The sequence below is a fragment of the Acinonyx jubatus genome, chromosome X (genome assembly GCF_027475565.1).
Source record: "Acinonyx jubatus isolate Ajub_Pintada_27869175 chromosome X, VMU_Ajub_asm_v1.0, whole genome shotgun sequence".
Taxonomy (NCBI): Eukaryota; Metazoa; Chordata; class Mammalia; order Carnivora; family Felidae; genus Acinonyx; species Acinonyx jubatus.
The window spans coordinates 72392373-72412092 of NC_069389.1; the positions used below are offsets into that span (position 1 = coordinate 72392373).

Sequence of the window (19720 nt, forward strand, 5' to 3'; positions counted from 1 at the left end):
CTTAGAGACTTATGCTGTCCCTAACCTCTTCCCAACCTGAAGGTATATAATCAGTCACTCTTCACAACCCCAGTGCAGTTCTTTCTGCCCATGGGGTCCTGTCCCTGTGCTTTAATACAATCATCTTTTTACACCAAAGACATCTTCGAGAATTCTTTCTTGCCCATCAGCTCTGAACCCCACCATCACCCCAAAATTTCATCACCTCCATAACACAGAACAAAAGTGGAACTGAAGTAAAGAAGAAAATTATACCAGTATATCATCTTTATTTTCTGGAGATTGCTTCAATATGAGAAAGACAAACAACAAGTAACTAAAGATGCTGGTCAGTCAGTTGAGCAGAAATTAACTACTAGATCGCCACAGAACACTTCTAACTCAAGACATTTCACTGAATCATACTGATCTGCTGTTCATTCCAAAGCTGGCAATGGAGAGAACACCATAAATTGATAGAAATGGCCTTAGGCAAGAGATATTAGCAATTTAGAGAGAGAATGATATTATACAAACCTGAATTGAAACTTCTGAGATGCTTGAGTTCATTTCTTTCCACCTCTTCACACATCACACTTCAGCAAACAGTTGCCCCCATTCAAAACTGGAAAAAAAAAATGAGACAACCCCTAAGCATAGATGATTTAAAAATAAGAAGCAAAACAACATAAGCAAAAGGCAGACTAAGGAAGAAGAAATTAAGGAACAGGTCCTGAAAATTTTTGAAAAGCCTATTTTAACAGGTAAACTTTAACATTCTATTGAAGGATATAAGAAAGACTTGATTAAATGGAAAGACACATCTTGTCCTTGGATAAAAAGACTGAATAATATGAAATTCCCGATTCTCTCTAAATCTATCTACAAATTCAAACAAACCCCAAATCAAAATATCCATAGGCTTTGGGGAGGAAGTGTGAAAAAAAGCAATACTGCAGCTCATCTGGAAAAATAAATAGGTGAAAATTTCCCCCCCAAAAATCTTTAAAAATGTATAATAAAAAATCTTAAAATGTACATCAGAGATTTTTTTAAAAAGATTTATACTAGCACAAGAATAACCATTTTGAACGGAATAGTCCACGAATAGACCCAAACACATGAGGTAATGGATTATATAATAAAGGTGTCAATTATTTACATTGGATATTTAATACTCAATAAATGGTGTTGAAACAACTAGTGAGTTGTGTTGAGAAAAAAAAAATGGTACAGGTATCTCAATCTTTACATCAAAATTATTCCAGAAGGATTAAAGCTTTAAATGAAATTAAATAATTCTGTAAGAAAACATGATCAAGTAAAAAAAAAATGATCTTGGTGTGGAAAGATCTAAGCCAAATACCCAAAATCTATAATAGGGGGAAAAAGGATAAATGTGACTGTATTAACATTAAAACTCTTCTGCAGGGAAAAAGAAAAAAAAATGAACAAAATCAAAAGCGAAAATGTTTCAACATATGCAACATTTTTCCTTAATTCAAATAGTGTTCATAATTACTAACCGATTAGAAAAAAATGCTCCTAACCTAAATGCCCATGAAAAGCAGCAGATACAATAAGTTATGGCATATCCATTTAATATATGTTAAAAGGAATACACTTTGCATGCACAGGGCTCCAAAATATATTAAATGAAAAGTGAAAGTGATAAAATTGTAGTTATATTGTAAGGGTTAAATTGTAGTGTAGGGCTAACCTGTAGCTTTAAGAAATAATAGCTTTGTTTTAACATTGTAGATTAAGAGATAACAGCCTTGTCCTATCAATCAAGGGAACAAAAGTTTAAGGGAAATTAACTGGTTTAGTGTTTGATTGGATTGGGGCAAGGGCACGTCTGAACTGTTTCCACCCCCATCTGGGAACTATTTCTTTGTTCTGTCCCCAGGTGATGATAAGACAATGTGGTCAGCTATAAAAACTCTGTACCCTGGCTGTTGGACCGCACTCTGGTTTAGAGTGTCAGTCCTGATCGGCTGGCCTTGCCTCTCGCTGCAGTAAATTTTGTTGTGACTGTCACTGGTGCCGGTTGCATTGTTTCAGGAGTCGTGTGGATGCAACAATATTAATAAAGATATAGACATTTTTGTGCAAATTGTCGTTATCTTTGAAGGCAGAACTGTTTAAAATAATTTTTATGCTTTTCAGTATATTTTCCAAATTTTTTATAATGAACATACTTTATAATCAGAGGATGTAATACAACAGTAATAAAGTTACAACTTTCAGTGAAGCACAGTTCAAACAAAATATAATTAATCACTTTAGTTTACATAACTCATGAGTACAGCTGAGAAAAACGCTCGCAAACACTAACTTTTCTCAGCACTACCAGGGAAAAACAGCTTCATTATGTTTTCCTTTATAAATCCTGTGTCACACAAAAATTTAAGAAGTGATCTCAGAGACTTGATATTAATGTGTTTTTTAAAATTCTTAACTCTATGCTACTTTATTCAAGTGATAAAATTTTGTTAGGTACCATATCATAGTAAACCACATTTTTATAGCACAATAATAAAGGCACACCTGGGCTAAGTTGACTTAAACTCTTTTACTTCTGAGCTGGAGGCAAAACACATACTTGAATTGATTGGCTTTCCAAGTATATCCCCCCCCCCCAGGTAAATATTAGCTTCAGTGGAGAATTCTAATAATTTTCCCACTCTCTAAAATCTATAATACAAAAAAAATTATAAGGACTAAACTGCATAGCAATGAGAAAAGATGGTTTAGAGAATTTGCTGTGTTCTGTATCTCTTGAAGAAAAGTATACTTCTAAATGCTGTTTTAATATTTAAATATTTCATTTTTTATTTAAAAAATATACTCTACAAAACTCACAAAACATTTGAAGTAATCCCTATGTGTATTAAAGTTATTATACTGCAGGTTGTCCTAATACATGCACTAGTTGGCACAAACACCTACCTCATCAAGTAAGAGTTTATACTTTTTCCAAAAGCCTGCAATTCCTTTTCACATTTGGCTTCTATCTTGTCATATGGTCCCTTAAGTGTTTTTTTTTTGGGGGGGGGGCAGGGGCACCAGTATCGCTAGACTGCGACATAATGGGTAATTTGCTTCATTTGACTATCTGCATTTTCACTTTGTTCACTTCGATCCAGAGTTTCTTCCATGATCTCTTCAGCAATCCCTGCTGCTGCTTAGTCACATTCTTCGTCATCAGTCAGCAAGGTTAAAGGAAAAGAGCAAACTTTTGAAGTGACTACCATGGACGCTCATTGCCTAATCCAGGACGGGAAAGAACTCACAAAGGAGGATGTGGGAAAGGGGGGGACTTGGTGGTGGTGGGGGTCCTCCTCGGTCGGGGTGGGAACAAGAAAGAGGGCAGCTTGCCTCAGCCTTAAATGACAGCAAAGGGAAAACAGCGCGCCAGAAAGAAGTCACAGAAGACTGAATAAAAGCTCTCCCCAAGCTTTTGCTCTCCGCTCACGGGGTTCATTCCCAGTAGGCTCCTCCTTCCAGCATTGTTCATTGGTTGGGCAAGTGTGACGGACAAACCTGCAGCCCAACAAACGTGCAAGCCCAGAGGTTTCCCGGCTGTAGCCACCTTCACTAGCCATGGTGGTAGAAGCACCTAGCATAGACAGTTTGCATTTCTGTGATTCTAGCTTTACTAATGTAAAAAACTTTGGCGATTACCCCGCCCCTCCCTTTCCTCTACCCTCCCACCAGCCCCCTAAGCGGTAACGGTAAATATACCAATAAGCTGTTTTTCCACCGCGCTTTCTTAAACCCACCCAGCTTGAATTAACCTTTTGATTTGAGCCAAGAAGTTGTGATAAAACCTAATCAAGAGACAGACTGGGAGAAAATACACCAATCTACAAACACGATATCTTCCTGTAGCGTGTTTCTGAATGACTTTTATTTTCTGCATTTCTGCTTCTTTGTTGCAAATATTCTGAGATGTGTTCCTTTAATATTGGAAAATACAGAACGGGTAGGGGCTAAATACTTAAGTAAGTGTTCTAAGATGCGATAAGGATTTTGCATTCCATATAGGAGTTTTAAGGGCTCTGCTATATCTGTGATGTCTGACAAGCACAGTATATATCTGATTTGGGAACCTCCCCAACAGTGAACCAGGTACGCCATATTTATTATAGCCTTCGTTTTGGCCCTGCTATATTAGTAAATCTATTCCCATACCCTTTCTTGATGGATGCAAATATCTCAGAAATAAAAACCCAAATATCCAAACACCCCAGATTGGTTAAATATAGTGTCATATATTGTAATATTTTTACATTGTAGACACGGTCTGGGCTATTGTTAAACAGGGATAAAAGCAAGATATTAAACTATGTATGATGGGATTTGGAAAGACTATTAGGTAATTCTATGCCTAAAGAGCCAGAAACCCCCAAATCCTGTCTTCTTCCTGCTTCAGCTCTTTCCTTAAGGTTTTGATGGAAGATATATGTGGACAGGGAAATGGCAAATGTGAAAGAAGATACTACTTTACCATTTGTTGTGCTTGTGCCTTTGTGCCCTGTGCAAAGCTCTCTGGTAAGCTGAGTTTTAAGGGACCTCCTCTTCACACTAATTTCAACCCCAAAATCGCAGGATCTCATTACCCTGTAACCAGATGCATGGTATTGAAGAGGTGATAACCAGTTGCATGGTATTGAAGAGGTGAAAGCCTGAGACACCTATTTTTAAAAAATGCCACATCTAAGAGTGTGACCTTCTCCCAAGTCAGGCGGAAGGTGGGCCTGGGTCACTTGTTCATCCTAGGTCATTTGCCCATCCTACTCTTGGAAGTGAAAGCAACAGCTTATATAGATGTATTTTCTCAGTGAGGCACTCCTTCCCTTTTTCCCCTTCTGCCCTATCCCCACTACCTCCCATCCTTTTCATTCCCCACCCTCTTCCCTTTCCCCTCAAGCCCTTTCCCTTCTTTCTCCACTCTCCCTTCCCTTCCAACCACCCTCTTCTCCTTCCACCCTCCTCTCCCTCTTCCTTCTCCTTTTCCCTCCCCCTCTACCCTCTCTTTCTCCTCCTCCCCCTTAGCCTTCCTCCTCTGTCCCATTTCTCTCCAATCACTTGAATGTGTACCTTCCAAAGAAGAGCTAAGATCTGGGAAACAAATCAGAATGTGAGTAATAGTTATATATTTCTTAAATTTCCCCTTTTCTCAGTATTTTCCACTTTTTTGAGAAGACCTACATTTTTTATAATTAGGAAAAAATGTTAGATTTTTATAGCATGATACACTTTATTTGGCATTTTAGGATGCAATAGAACATGAAAAAATATCAATTGATATAAAGTGATCATCTTAGTGAAAGATAAAGTAGAACATATTACAAAGAAAATGTGGTTAGTAACCTCAGTTTACAATTACACAGTATAATATGAGGAAACTTTTAAAAAATACCATGTCACTAACACTTCAGTGGTAAACAATAACTTAATTATTAATTTATAGACCACTATGTCACATAAATAAGCTCACAGTCATATCATATATGGGCTCGATGGACATTCTTAAATGTATGCTAATCTTTTTTAAGCAAATTTCACTGTTAAGCTGTTCTAGTCACTGTAAGTACCATATTTCTATAGCAAAGTAATGAAGGCACAGCTAGTGCAAGCAGATTTAAACTTTTAGTCTTCCAGGCTGGAAATAAAAAAACACTTGCGTTGCTACTTCAGGAACTGTTTTTTTCAAGCAAATATTTGTCTCAATTGACAATTCTGACAGTTTTCACAGCTACATTCTAATAGGAACATGACAAAAAGACTTCACAAAAATCAGAACTTTATAGCACAAAATGAGCATGCTTTAGATAACTGCAACATTTATATATTTTGAAGAATATTACACTACAACAGGCTAGATAAACTGATACTTAGACACTGTAAGACCATTTTCAGACTACCAAGAAAATATGAAAACACAAGACTATAAGGAATGCTAGTGTTGAGGCTATAGAGCAGCGCCCCCCTCCCATCTCGCCTAAGGCTATATAAACCTGCTTCACTTCTGATTGAAGTTTTGAGATTCTTGAAAATTCTTTCAAGCAGCTTTTTTTTATTTTCGATATTTCCTGTTTCCATAATTTGTACTATCTTCATAGGTACATTTGACTTCTCCTGTATAGTAATAGATCGATTTCAGGATGACATTATCATGTAAAGTTTGACCAATTTCAAAGTCCTCATCAAGGATAGCATCTTCTCGTGGCTCTAGCTTTCCAATCTTAGGAATCTCAGGAGGGCTAAAGAAATTGAAGAATGATGCATTAGGAACCACTCTTGGCTGACTTTCAATTTCTCCAGTAGCAGTTGTTCGACTCTGGGTGGTTGTCACAGTAACATCCTTTCCTCTTCTCCAATCTATTTTACAGCCCTTGCAATCTTGGATTTCCCATCCCCAAGAGAAGAAGGGATCCTTGTGATCTGGTTTTGACTTTATTATATATGTCTTGGTCAGCACCTCATTTCTGAAGTATGGATTGGGTAGAAAATAAAATTCAAATGTGTAACTTATAGGCTGGCCAGGTTTTGAGAACTTTAGGCTAATATCTGACAAGAACTTCAGAATGGGTGCATCATACTTCTGAATCATGGGCCCCAGCTTGTCAACATTCTTTAAAACAGTCAGCCAATAGTCAGGAATGCCTTTAGGATCTTTTTTAGGCTTTCCCTTACGAGCTCTTTTAAGATTCACTCTTTCTTTAGGCCTGGCCTCAGGAATTCTTTTAGGAGCCTCTATTATGGCAGCCTTTGCCTTAGCTTCTGTTGCTCTAGTCTGTTCTTTATCTTCTGCCTTTACCTGAGGGTCTACTTTAGGGTCTTCTTTCACTTCAGGCTTTGTCCCCAGAAAATCTTTAGACTCTGCTTTTTCTTCAGCCTTTGTCTCAGGAATTTCTTTTGGAACCTCATTTTCTTCAGCCTTTACCTCAGGTTTTCCTTTAGGCACGTTACCTTCTTCCTCACCCTCTAAAGCAGGCATTTCACTAGGGCTGTCTTCCTGCACCTCCTCATCACTGCTGAACACCTCATCCTCTGAATTCCACTCATATTCTTCTTCTGTAGGTTCATATTCTGCATTGATTATTTGAAATCGCCGATCGTATAGAGGCTTATTGAGTTCGGCATATTTTCTTTCGAGATCATGAATTGCCTTTAAGAACAGGATGTCTACCTTGTCACATTCATCTTGAATATTTCTGAGCGCCTGCACACGATTTCTAACGGCCCGAGGCAGCCTATCCACGAAACTTTTACCCAAAGGAGCCCGTCGTGCTTTTCTGGAAGGCCCAGATACCCTCCTCTTTCTATATAAGCGGCTGCGGCCGCTGCTGCTGCTGCTGCTGCTGCTGCTGCTGCTGCAACCAGTGCTGCTGCTAGAGCTACTGCAGTCAGATTCCTCCCCAGAATCACTAGAGGAGCTAGCCATCTTCTCTTCAGCAACCCTTTGGGCGGCAGGTTCCGAAACCGTGTTAAGATCCGCTTCTGCCATTTTGCAACCCTGCAAACCTCTTAATGTGGTGACTACCGCTGAGACCGCGCGACCAGAGATGGGCAGAAAATGACTCACGGATGCTTGGGTGGTGGCGGAGGCCGAGGCTGAGGAGGTGGCAGCGGCGAAGGCAGCAGTAGCGCAGGACGGGGTTGGGCTGGGCTGCTGTGATCCCGCAGAGGTGGAAGCCGCAGTAGAGGCCTGGGCAAGAGCGGCGGTGGCAAGGACTCTTACAGCAGCTGCGGCAGACAGAGAAGTGCCGCACTCTAATGGCGTAGTGTAAGACCCCAAGATCTCTTCGCGGTTTAGATCGCGAGCTCCCACGCCTTGCGGACCCACCTGCAGTCAATTTAGTTCCCAGTGTGCCTTTTAGCTCTCACCTCATTTGCTGGGCAAACTTGATTGACAATGTCTAAGCCTATTGAATGACCAAACGCACGAGCCGCTCTCCAGGCTCCGCCCACCTTCCCAGACGCTGCCTGGTAGCTGAGGCACACACTCGTGGAAGACGTTTATTTCCCCTGAAAATTATATCTTTATAGTTTTATAATTCAAAAAATAAAAATTAAAAAAGCTTAGATATGAGGTAAAAATACTATCCATGGTTCCTAACAAGGGAAGAGGAGTATCTTTCTCCTATCATTTCATCCTGAATTCCCGTTTGGTTTGTCAGGAGCCTCTTGACAAAAATCTGTTTTTAAAAAATTGGATGAAAATACTTCAAATGGCATCATTGGGTAGTGTGAATATGGAATTTTTTTAAAACTATATCTAAATATCCTATTAGCGTGTATTTTTACACTGGAGAGAAAAGGGAGTCGTTTATTGGCAAAGCGGGGAGGGGCTAGAAAGCAGGCATATTGAGTTCCACCTAACAGTTTTTAGTAAGTACTATCTGTGGTGTTGGGCAAGCCTGATTTATATCCATCTACAAGGGTGGCGATGCTGTGAGTCAGTTAGACTATTTTTACTGCATTTCTTTTTTTTTAACTGGCATATAATATACTCCAATCTTGCTGCCGACTTGCTTCTAGCTGTTCTCAAAGCTTGCAACAACCTTGTAGATGAAGTGCAAGGACATTCAGATGTTAAGTAGTATTATTTAAAAGCAGACGGTTTGCTCTATACTTTTGTGGAGCAGTTTTCAATTCCATTAACAACAGGATGGGAGAGGGAATTTGTGCTGATGAAAGTGCATCCTCTGTCAGGGTATACTTTACAATGTCGTCTACCACCAGTTTCCTTCCAATATTGTATCATTCCGGCCACACTAAAGTATGATTTACCAGTCCAGTAATATGTAAATAAACTTTTGTAAAATGAGATTTAAAAACAGGTATCTTATTTTTATTTACAGGATTGTTTTCTGCTACAGAACACCTCCCTTGGTACAACAAAAAAGACCAGTGTTTACTTTTCATTAAAAGGTAAGAAACATATTTAGCCCCTTTTTATGAATGACCACAATTACCTATCTATATTTGAATAAAAATTCACAGGATATATTAATAGTCTCTTAAAGAGTTCATTGGAAGATACCTTGATCTTTCTGTGGAAGTAAAAACAAACAAAAAAAACAAAACCTAGACGTCGTTTGATATACTAATGCAGAAAATAACCTAATTAATTAAATTCACTGTCTAAACCTCACAGAACACAAGTAGTAAATTAAAATATAAAATATGATGAATTATTCACTTCAAATGTGGAAAAATTTTAAAGTTAGATTAATCTTTACATTACTTTTTTATTATAGAATTTGGGCTTTGTCATTTAGTCACATATTTTTAAAAAGTTAGGAAACACTTTCTATTTTGTAAATAAATTTACTTTTATTGTTTATTTTTGATCTTCAAGTTATATAAGCATTATAAAGAAAAAAAATATAGAAAATTCCAATGATGGTATATATACACAATCTTATCAACCAAATGGTAACCATTTTTAACATTTTGGTGCATTTTCTCCCAGAAATTTCTCTGTACATCTACATATCTGCCTGTTTATATATACTGTTTTATCTATATAACATATTTTGTTTTGTAATCTGCTCATTTATCAGTTGTGGCTATATTTTCATGGTAAATGATAAACACCTAATTTTAAAATAGATACATATTCCATGGAAATGTTTATTTATTTAATATTTAACCATATTCCTGTTGTAGGGCAGCTACTTCCCACATCATTTTTCTACTAGCATACACATTTTTTTTTCCTACTATAAAAAAATTAGCCTTGGATACCTACTGTATGCGCTCGTGAAAATTATGGGAATGCAGGAGTAAATTGTGTTCATTTTATTCTTTGACACATATTGCCAAACTTCTCTCCAGAAAAGTTATCACAGTTTACACTCCTACAAACAATGCTAAGAGTTAATTTTGTCCTTCAACTAATATATCTTTGTGCCTGCCATGTGTTAGGCACATGTGGTAGAGGATGGCAGTTTAATGGTGAATAAAACTTAACTGAGTGTGAGGGGTGCCTGGGTGTCTCAGTTGGTTAAGCTTCTGACTTTGACTTAGGTTTCTCACAGGTTCATGAATTCAAGCCCCATATGGGATTCTGTACAGACAGCTCAGAGCCTGGAGCCTGCTTTGGATTCTGTGTCTCCTTCTCTCTCTGCCCCTCCCCTGCTCTCTCTTTCTCTCTCTCTCTCAAAACTTAATAAACATTAAAAAATATTTAAAAAAACTAAACTGAGTGTGTATTCTTTCATTTCATAATTTTAATCACAACATATACTATGGAAACAATTATTTAAATCAGTAGGTTTATGCCATAAATATTGTCCTGAAACTTATTATTTTCATTTAAAATGATAGATATCCTTTTTTAATGAATGCTCTTATATTTTGATAGTATGTTAAAGGTTTCATTTACATGTTAAATTTTGTATCATCAGGAATTAATATTTTGGAGTAAGTATTGAGTTAGGGATTCAATTTTTTTTTTAAGTTTATTTACTTTGAGAGAGAAAGAGAGAGAGAGAGAATGAGTGGCAGAGGGGCAGAGAGAGAATCTGAAGCAGGCTCCCACACTGTCAGTACAGAATTTGATGAGGGCCTTGATCCCATTAACCATGAGATCATGACCTGAGCCAAAATCAAGTTGGATGCTTAACCGACTAAGTCACCCAGCACCCCTCAAATATTTTTAAATATATTTTTATTAGCTAGCTAATTGTTTTGTGCTGTTTGTTTGGTAATCTCTCTGACTCATACTTATTTGAGATACCAACTCTATCATATTAACTAAAATGCTTGGTTCTGTTTCTGAATTCTGTTCTCTGATCTGTTGGCCATAATTTTTCTACAAACAACTGATGAGGTACTGGCAGGTTTTTTTTGAAAACTTTATATTTTATGAAAATGATATGCATTGAAAAAAGGTTAGATAATATGTTGAAATCCAAACAAGAAAAGTAACTAAAAACACACTGAGAGTAATCACTATTCACATCTTTAATGAAAATCTCCAGATTAATTTCTTTTAAAAAATGTTTATTTATTTTGAGAGAGAGAGAGCATGTGAGTGGGAAAGAGGTTAGAGAGAGAATCCCAAGCAGGCTCTGTGCTGTCAGTGAGGAGCCGGATGCAGGGCTTGATCCCATGGAACTGTGTGGTCATAACCTGAGCTGAAATCAAGAGTTGGATGCTTAACCGACTGAGCCACTCAGGTGCCCCTCCAAATTAATTTCTTATCATTATGTATTTGTATTTCTTAGGTTAGTGGTAAGATTCAATGTCTTTTCATATTTTTATTGTCCATTTGAGAAATGCCTATTCATATCCTTCACTTGCTTTTCCACTGAATTAAGAAAGAAATTAATCAGTGGTGAGATCCTACAGGTTAAATAATTGTGGTCTTGATTTAAAACAACTGTGACTCACTTAGAAAATATCTCTGTTCTGACTTATAATATTGGACAAATGTGACTTAACTAAAGCTTTTATTTTAAATTACTCAATTTCATTTTAAATTGTCATCTGAATAATGTCTTTCAAGAATTCGTGCTTAATCACACTGATCAAAGAAGTTTGAAATGAAACAGAATAAAAAGAGAAAAACTTGTAAAAAAACTCATACAAAGATAATATATTAATGAACTATTTTGATTTTTCTATTTGTAAGTATTTTTTCCCAAGCCAAAGACTATTGGTGACATCTAACTACAGTGCTCTACTTTTGATGTGTATGCGCTGCCTTAGGTATCTTATAACACACTTTTATTTTTGTAGCTTTTTTGTCTATTGTTAATTTTATTATGGCAGTTTCCTAAGAGAAAATAAGTATTTTATTTATATAATGAATTTAATGTATGCATTATAGCATATATTTTCTATAGTGAATATTTTTATAAGTATTCTAGTATATAATATGCTTATTTTTTTCATAAAGCTATCTTTAGTTGCATAGTGATATGTTCACCATTTCATTATTTTATGACATTCTTTTTTGGGGTCAAATATTCATACTTCTACATGAAATGATGCTTAACACAGAATCTATTGGTATATTCAGGCTGAACATGGCTCTTTGACATCTGTTTATATCTTCCCTGTTATGAACATATATACAACCCCAGCTATCATGCCTGTCACACAAACACATGTATGTAATACACAATAAGTGTTACAGAATTATCTTTGTTGTAGATATTTAAGAAGCCAAGCATTGCAATTTCATTTATTGGTGGACTTTTTTGTTGTTGTTGTTCTTGTTCATCTAGACAGATTTTATCTGAACATATAAGTTAATTCTCTCTCTCTCTCTCTCTCTCTCTCTCTCTTTATTTATTTATTTATTTATTTATTTATTTATTTATTTATTTATTTCTGAGAGAGTGCTCACTCATGCGTGTACCCATGCTTGTGCATGAGCAGGGGAGGAGCAGAGGGAGAGGGAGAGAGAATCTTAAGCAGGCTCAGCATGGAGCCTCACACGGGGCTCAATCCTATGACTCTGGGATCTTGACCTGAGCCAAAATCAAGAGTTAGATGCTCAACCAGCTGAGCTACCCAGGTGCCCCTAAGGTAATTCTTTTTAGAAACAATTTTATTGAACTATAGTAGATACAACTGTACATACAATGTACAATATGATGTTTTAATAAATCTGTACACCTGTGAATTCATCACCACGGTCAAGAAAATGAAAATTTTTATCACCCCCAAAAGTTTCATTATGCCTCTCCTTGTCTCTACCTTGGCAACTACTGATCTACTTTCTGTTTCTATAGACTAGTTTGCACTTTGTAGAATGTTATATAAATGAACGGAGGAGTCACATGCTATGTTTGTGTTTAACTTTTTAAGAAATAACTGTTTTCCAAAGTGGTTGTACAATTTTGCATTCGTATCAGAAATGCCAACACTTGGTACCGTTGGTCTTTTTAAATTTAGCAATTTTAATAGGTATGTAGTAGCATCTCATTGTGGTTTTACTTTGCATTTCCCTAATGACTGATGATTTTAAACACCTTTTTTGTAGTGATTTACCATCCACATAACTTCTTTGGTGAACTGTCTATTCATATATTGCCCATTTTTCTATTGGGTTCTGGTCTTACTATCGAGATTTGAGAATTTGTTATATACTCTGGATACAAGTCCTTAGGAGATAAAAGCTCTGCAAGTATTTTTTACCAATCCATGGATTTTATTTTTATTCTCTTAGCAGTACCTTTCGTAGCTTTTCAGAGAACAGAAGTTTGTAATTTTGATAGAGTCCAATTTATCATCTTTTTTTTTCCTTTTATGAACCATGTTTTTGGTGTCATCTCTAAGAAATCTTTGCTTATCCCAAGATCACTAAGACATTCCTCTATGCTCTTTTAGAATTTTTATGCTTAGTTTCACATTCAGATTGGATCTATTTTTGTATGTGGTACAAGATATGGATTGAAATTCTTTTTTTTTTTTTTTTACATATGGACATCTAGTTGTCCCACCATCATTTGTTGAAAAACTATCCTTTCTCTACTGAATTACCTTTGTATCTTCATCAAAAATTGTCAATATATGTGTGGGTGTATGTTGGGCTCTCTATTCTGTTCCATTGTGTGCTTATTTTAACTTCCTAATTTGTAAATATTTGTTAGCTATGTTTATATTTGGGAGGGAATGAGAACCAAATTGTGGGATAATAGAATTTCATGATAGTGGAGGCAATTACAGTAGCTAGGTCTTCATCCTTAGCCTTTCATTTCTGCTCCCAAATATCTGACAGAAAAGGAAAATAACAGCAATGTTAACCTAGAAAACAAATCAAAACAAGAAACAGAAATGCTTTTCTATTTTGTGGAGTTGCCAGTGTATGGCTGTCTACAGCCCAGCCACAGGAATGGTAGCTAGTATTATTCAAGAGCACGAATAATGCCTGTGCTTTTCTCAACCTTTGATAAGAAAGATCTCTTTGTTAAATGTAAGTAGAAAGCATTTTCAGGCTATTAATAAATTATAACTAAAGACAGAATTGTTATGAATAATTGGTTATTATTTCATACTGTGAGTTTCAAAGCAAAATTATCTCATTCCATACTCATTCCTAAATTAAGGACACACACAAATGAGTAGAGTATGGCATATAGCTATAAAATTTGATTTTTAAAGGAAATATTTGTGAATTACATTTCTGGCATTATAGCCTTAACTTCATGGTGTTTGAAAGGGCACTTACAATTAATGCAATGGCAGAGTAGGTGAATCAGTTACTAATTTGGATATTGTTCTAATGCTAGTTTTCAACTTAACAATAGCATACATGTTCAAAAACGTAAATCCACATTGCAGAGGAACACTTTTACAAGGGCATTCAAGGATCTTTTTCCATTGGTGCTCATTTGAAGAATTCTCACATTAAAACTCAAATAAAGCAAATCTTTTTTATTGCAACTTTGGAAGCATTTTATTTAATGCTACTAAAAATGGAAGGGGTTGCCTAGGTGGCTCAGTTGGTTAAGCGACCGACTCTTGGTTTTGGCTCAGGTCATGAACCCATGGTTCATGGATTGGAGCCATACATAGGGCTCCACGCTGATAGTACAGAGCCTGCTTGGGATTCTCTCTTTCCCCTGCTCTCTCTGCCCCTCACCCACTTACTCTCTCTATATCTCTCAAAATAAATAAATAAACTTTAAATTTTTTTAAAGGAGGAAAATTTTTGAAGGATTTAAATGTCTTTGCATGTATATATGACCACAATAACTATTTTTAAATTTTTCATTATATTTGGACAATGTAGAACAAGCCCAAATGGATATTCTCTGCCAAATTTTATCCAGAATACCCAGATATACTTAATCAATTTGATTTAGTGCATCCTCTGAGGAAAAATGAGTCTTATGATACTGCAAATATTCCTGCTGGTAGGAACAAATACATGTTCCACAGCTCTTCAGAGGTGATGGTCATTTTTGTATCAAACAACATACATGTAATTCACAAAAACCTTTTTTAGAGTATAAAGAGGAGAATCCAAATAATCATCAAACCTTAGCATTTGATTTCCTTACTGAGACATTATGACCAGATTGTTAGTGTAGGTGCTGGAGTCAGAATTGCTGGGCTTGAATCCTTTTTTTTTTTTTTTTCTTACTAGTTGCATTAGATATTGGACAAGCTACCTCACTTTTATTCTGTTCTCCCTCTCTAAAATGGGGCTAAGAATGGGACATAGAACTACAATTCAATATTGTTTACTACTTTTTGTATTATTATTTATCAAGGTAGTGTTTTAAAGAAACCTTTCTTAGTATATAGTCTCAAGCCACTCAGCATTTCTATGAAGTCAGTATGCTGTGACTTCTCTTATGGAAGCAGCACAGGAATCTACAAATATGAATTTTCCATCTATAATATGCATGAAAGTAGACATTTCATGGATATTGGCAACTCCTTGATATTAATAATAGTATTAGATCTTGATAGTTCTAAGGTCAAATAGCTACTCATCCTGGTTGGCATTATCTGCCTACAGAAGTTCTCCTGTTATTTCAAAGGAAGAAAAATCAGCACGACACAAATAAAATTCCAAGCCAAATATTGTTTTAATATTTTACACCTCACACAGCATCCTTTCTTTCTTGAGAGCTATTAAACTTCCTGACAGCCCTAAATTACTCAATCTTCATTACCTAAACCTCAAATTTATATCTCATGTTTATTTTTGATGCCATTTATTTTTTATTCCATTATAAAGATTAAGAATATAATATTTGCATACAATTAACTATATATATATATGAAAATATAATAAAGTAATTCGCAATGTCTTAAATAGTGACTTCTATTCTTGATATTAATAACATTTTTTTTAACTTTTTATGTGGTTAGAGTACTATGCATTGTGACAATTTTAAATATCCACCAAATGCCTTAGATTTTCCTATTTTTTTTCATCTTGTTTAGAGTAATGGTCTCAAGCCTAACTCACAGCTGTGTGAAAATATTATCCTTGTTGGAGGTGGAAGAGATTTTAGAAATCATTTAGCCCAATAACCATACACATATTGGGGAAACTGAGGCCTTACCTATTGGATGGACATTCTGTGTTTTTCCAGGTATTTGTCACTACAAGGAACAGGACTGAAGAGACTGCCTGACTGCCTTTTCCTCATTGTATATTCTTGCCTCTTTTGTCGTAGATTAGTTGGCTGTATAAGTATGGGTTTATTTCTGGGCTGTCCATCCAGTTGCATTGATCTATGTGTCTATTTTTGTACCAGTGCCATATTGTTTTCATTATGAGAGCTTTATAGTTTATCTTGAAATCTGAAATTGTGATGTCTCCAGTTTTGTTTTTCTTTCTCAAGGTTGCTTATTAATTTGGGGTCTTTTGTGGTTCCATACACATTTTAGTGTCATTTGATTCGGTTTTGTGAAAGATTCTGTTGATATTTTGGTAGGGAATGCATTGAAACTATAGATTTCTTTTGGTAGTATGGACATTTTAACAATATTAATGCTTTCAAACCATGAGCATGGAGTATCTTTCCATTTGTTTGTGCTGTACTTAATTTATTTCATCGGTGCTTTATATTTTTCAGATACAGTTCTTTCACCTCATTGGTTAAGTTTATTCCTAGATATTTTATTGTTTTGGTGCAATTAAAATGGAATTATTTATTTAATTTCCCTTTTTTGCTGCTTCATTATTAGTGTATAAAACCCTAATGATTTATAGGTATTAACTTTGGATCCTACAACTTTACTGAATTCATTTATATTACTTCTAGTTTTTTTGTGGATTCTGTAGGATTTTCTATGTATTAGTATCATGTTATCCACAACTGGTGACCCTTTTTTTTTAATGTTTTTTTTGTTTTTTTTTTTTTTGAGACAGAGACAGATAGAGCATGAGCAGGGGAGGGGCAGAGAGAGAGGGAGACACAGAATCTGAAGCAGACTCCAGGCTCTGAGCTGTCAGCACAGAGGCCGACACGGGGCTGGAACTCCCGGACTGTGAGATCATGACCTGAGCTGAAGTCGGACGCTTAACCAACTGAGCCACCCAGGTGCCCCACAACTGGTGAAACTTCTTTCCTCATATGAATGCCTCTTTTTTTTTTTTTTTGAATGATTGCTGTGACTAAGACTTCCAATACTAGGTTGAATAAAAGTGGCAAAAATGGACATCCTTGTCTTGTTCTTGATCTTAAAGGAAAAGCTCTCAGATTCACCATTGATATTAGCTGTGAGTTTTTCATATACACTTTTATTAGATTGAGGTATGTTCCCTCTAAACCCACTTTGATGAGAGTTCTTACCATGAATGAGTGTGGTATTTTGTCAAATGCTTTTTCTGCACCTATGTAGATGATCATATGATTTTTATCCTTTGTTTTGTTGATGTGGTATGTCACATTGATTGATTTGTGAATATTGAACCATCCTTGCATCCCAGGATAAATCTTATTTCATCATGGTGAATGATCCTTTTAATGTATTGTTGGATTTGGTTTGCCAATATATTTTCAGGATTTTTGCATGCATGTTTATCAGGCATATTGGCCTGTAGTTTTCCTTTTTTTGTGGTGTCTTTCTGGTTTTGTTACAAAGGTAATGCTGGCCTTACAGAATGTACTTGGAAGCTTTCTTTCCTCTTCTGTTTTTTGGAATAGTTTGAGGAGAATAAGGTATTAACTCTTTAAATTCAGAATTCCCCTGTGAAGCCATCTGACCCTGGACTTTTGTTTGTTGGTAGATTTTTATCGGCGATTCAATTTCTTTGCTGGTTATCAGTCTGTTCAAGTTTTCTATTTCTTCCTGTTTCAAGTTTGGTAATTTATATGTTACTAGGAATTTATCCATTTTTTCCAAGTTGTCCAGTTTGCTGGCATATAATTTTTTGTAGTATTCTCTTATAATCCTTTGTATTTTTGTAGTGTCAGTTGTTACTTCTTTTCCTCATTTCTGATTTTTTTTATTTGGGTCCTTTCTCTTTTTTTGTTGATGAGTCTGGCTAAGGGTCTATCAATTTTGTTTATCTTTTCAAAGAACCAGCTCTTGGTTTCATTGATTTTTTTTTGTTTTGTTTTGTTGTTTTTGGTTTGTTTTTTTGTCTGTTTGTTTTTTGTCTCTATGTAATTTATTTCTGCTCTGACCTTTGTTACTTCCTTCCTTCTGTATACCTTGGGCTTTGATTATTCTTTTTTTCCTAGTTCCTTTAGGTGTAAGTTTAGATTGTTTATTTGAGCTTTATCTTATTTCTTAACTAGGGCTGTGTGCCTTTTTATTCTCTCTTAGAACTGCTTTTGCTGCATCCCAGAGTTTTCAGAACATTGTGTTTTCACTTGTCTCCATGTATTTTTTTAATTTCCTCTTTGATTGTTTATTGACCTATTTTTTAGTATCATGTTTAGCCTCCATGTGTTTGTGATTTTTTCATTTTTTTTCTTGTGATTGCTTTCTAGTTTCATACCATTGTGGTTAGAAAAGATGCATCGTATGATTTCAATCTTCTTAATTTTATTGAGGCTGGTTTTGTGGCCTTACATGTGATGTATTCTGGTAAATGTCCCATGTTCACTGGAAAAGAATGTGTATTCTGTTGTTTTGGGATGGAATGCACTGTAAATATCTGTTATGTACATCTGGTCTAATGTGTCATTCAAAGTCACTGCTTACAGGGCGCTTGGGTGGCTCAGTTGGTTAGGTGGCTGACTTCAGCTCAGGTCATGATCTCATAGTTTGTGAGTTTGAGCCCCATGTCAGGCTATGTGCTCAGAGCCTGGAGCCTGCTTCAGGTTCCGTGTCTCCCTCTCTCTTTGCTCCTTCCCCACTCACACTCTGTCTCTCTGTGTCTCTCAAAACAGAATAAACATAACAAAAAAAGTCGCTGCTTACTTATTGGTTTTCTGCTTGGTTGATGTATCCATTGATGTAAGTGGGGTATTAAAGTCCCCTACTATTATTTTATTACCATCAATCTCTCTTTTTATGTTTGTTAACATTTGCTTTGTGTATGTACATGCTCCAGTGTTGGGTTCAGAGATATTTACAAGTGTTCTATCCTCTTTTTGGATTGATCCCTTTATCATTAAATATTGTCCTTATTTTTTAGTGTTTATTTTAAAGTCTGATTTGTCTGATCTAATTATTGCTACTTTAGCTTTGTTTATTTATTTTTTTGGCTTCCATTGAGGTGAGTCTCTTATAGGCAGCATATAGATGGGCCTTGCTTTTTTATTCACTTTGTCACCCTATGTCTTTTTATTGGAGCATTTAGGCTATTTACATTTAAAGTAACTATTAGTTATTTGTTTTCTGGTTGTTTTATAGTTCTTCTCTACCCATTTTCTTTTCTTTCTTTCTTTGTGATTGATGAGTTCCTGTAGTGTTATGTTTGGCTTTCTTTCTCTTTATTTTTTGTATATCTATTATAGGTTTTGGGTTTGTCATTTCCATGGTTTTTCATTTCCATGAGGTTCATACATAACATCCCAAGTATATAACTCTCTATATTAATTTGATGGTCTTTTGAGTTCAAACACATTCAAAAGAAGTTCTTTTTTACTCCTTCCATGTTTTATGTATATGCTATCTTATTTTACATATTTTTATTCATGATTTTCTTGTATCTAATTAATTATGGCAATTTCTTTTCCATTTAAATTAGTCCTGGCACTTGGGTCAGGGCACCTGGGTCGCTCAGTCAGTTAAACCTCTGACTTTGGATCAGATCTTGATCTAATATTTCATTAGTTTGAGCCCCACA

General features: G+C 35.7%; 2 protein-coding genes and 1 long non-coding RNA gene across 6 annotated transcripts in view; 1 reads left to right on the top strand and 2 right to left on the bottom strand.

Annotated features, from left to right (window-relative positions):
- The window catches only part of LOC113597447 (uncharacterized), a 43610-nt gene extending 35734 nt beyond the window's left edge, over nt 1-7876 (bottom strand). For 3 of the 4 annotated variants that reach the window (XR_008289793.1, XR_003418212.2, XR_003418214.2), the window contains exons 1-2: nt 7577-7876; nt 517-604 (exon numbers count right to left, since the gene is read on the bottom strand). This is a non-coding gene — a long non-coding RNA (uncharacterized LOC113597447). Of the gene's footprint in view, nt 1-512; nt 605-7576 lie in introns of all 4 variants that reach the window. The other variant, XR_008289794.1, reaches the window with a different exon arrangement.
- Nucleotides 5678-7579, bottom strand: NAP1L3 (nucleosome assembly protein 1 like 3). Its single transcript, XM_027053558.2, has one exon. It carries the CDS (start codon nt 7496-7498, stop codon nt 6065-6067), a length of 1434 nt encoding a protein of 477 aa, XP_026909359.1. The 5' UTR covers nt 7499-7579; the 3' UTR covers nt 5678-6064.
- An 83-nt stretch (nt 7877-7959) lies between the features above and the next one.
- Nucleotides 7960-19720, top strand: part of FAM133A (family with sequence similarity 133 member A) — a 55246-nt gene continuing 43485 nt past the window's right edge. Inside the window, 2 exon segments of the mRNA XM_027053557.2 lie at nt 7960-8084; nt 8856-8925. The gene's annotated coding sequence lies outside the window, so the exon portion shown is untranslated.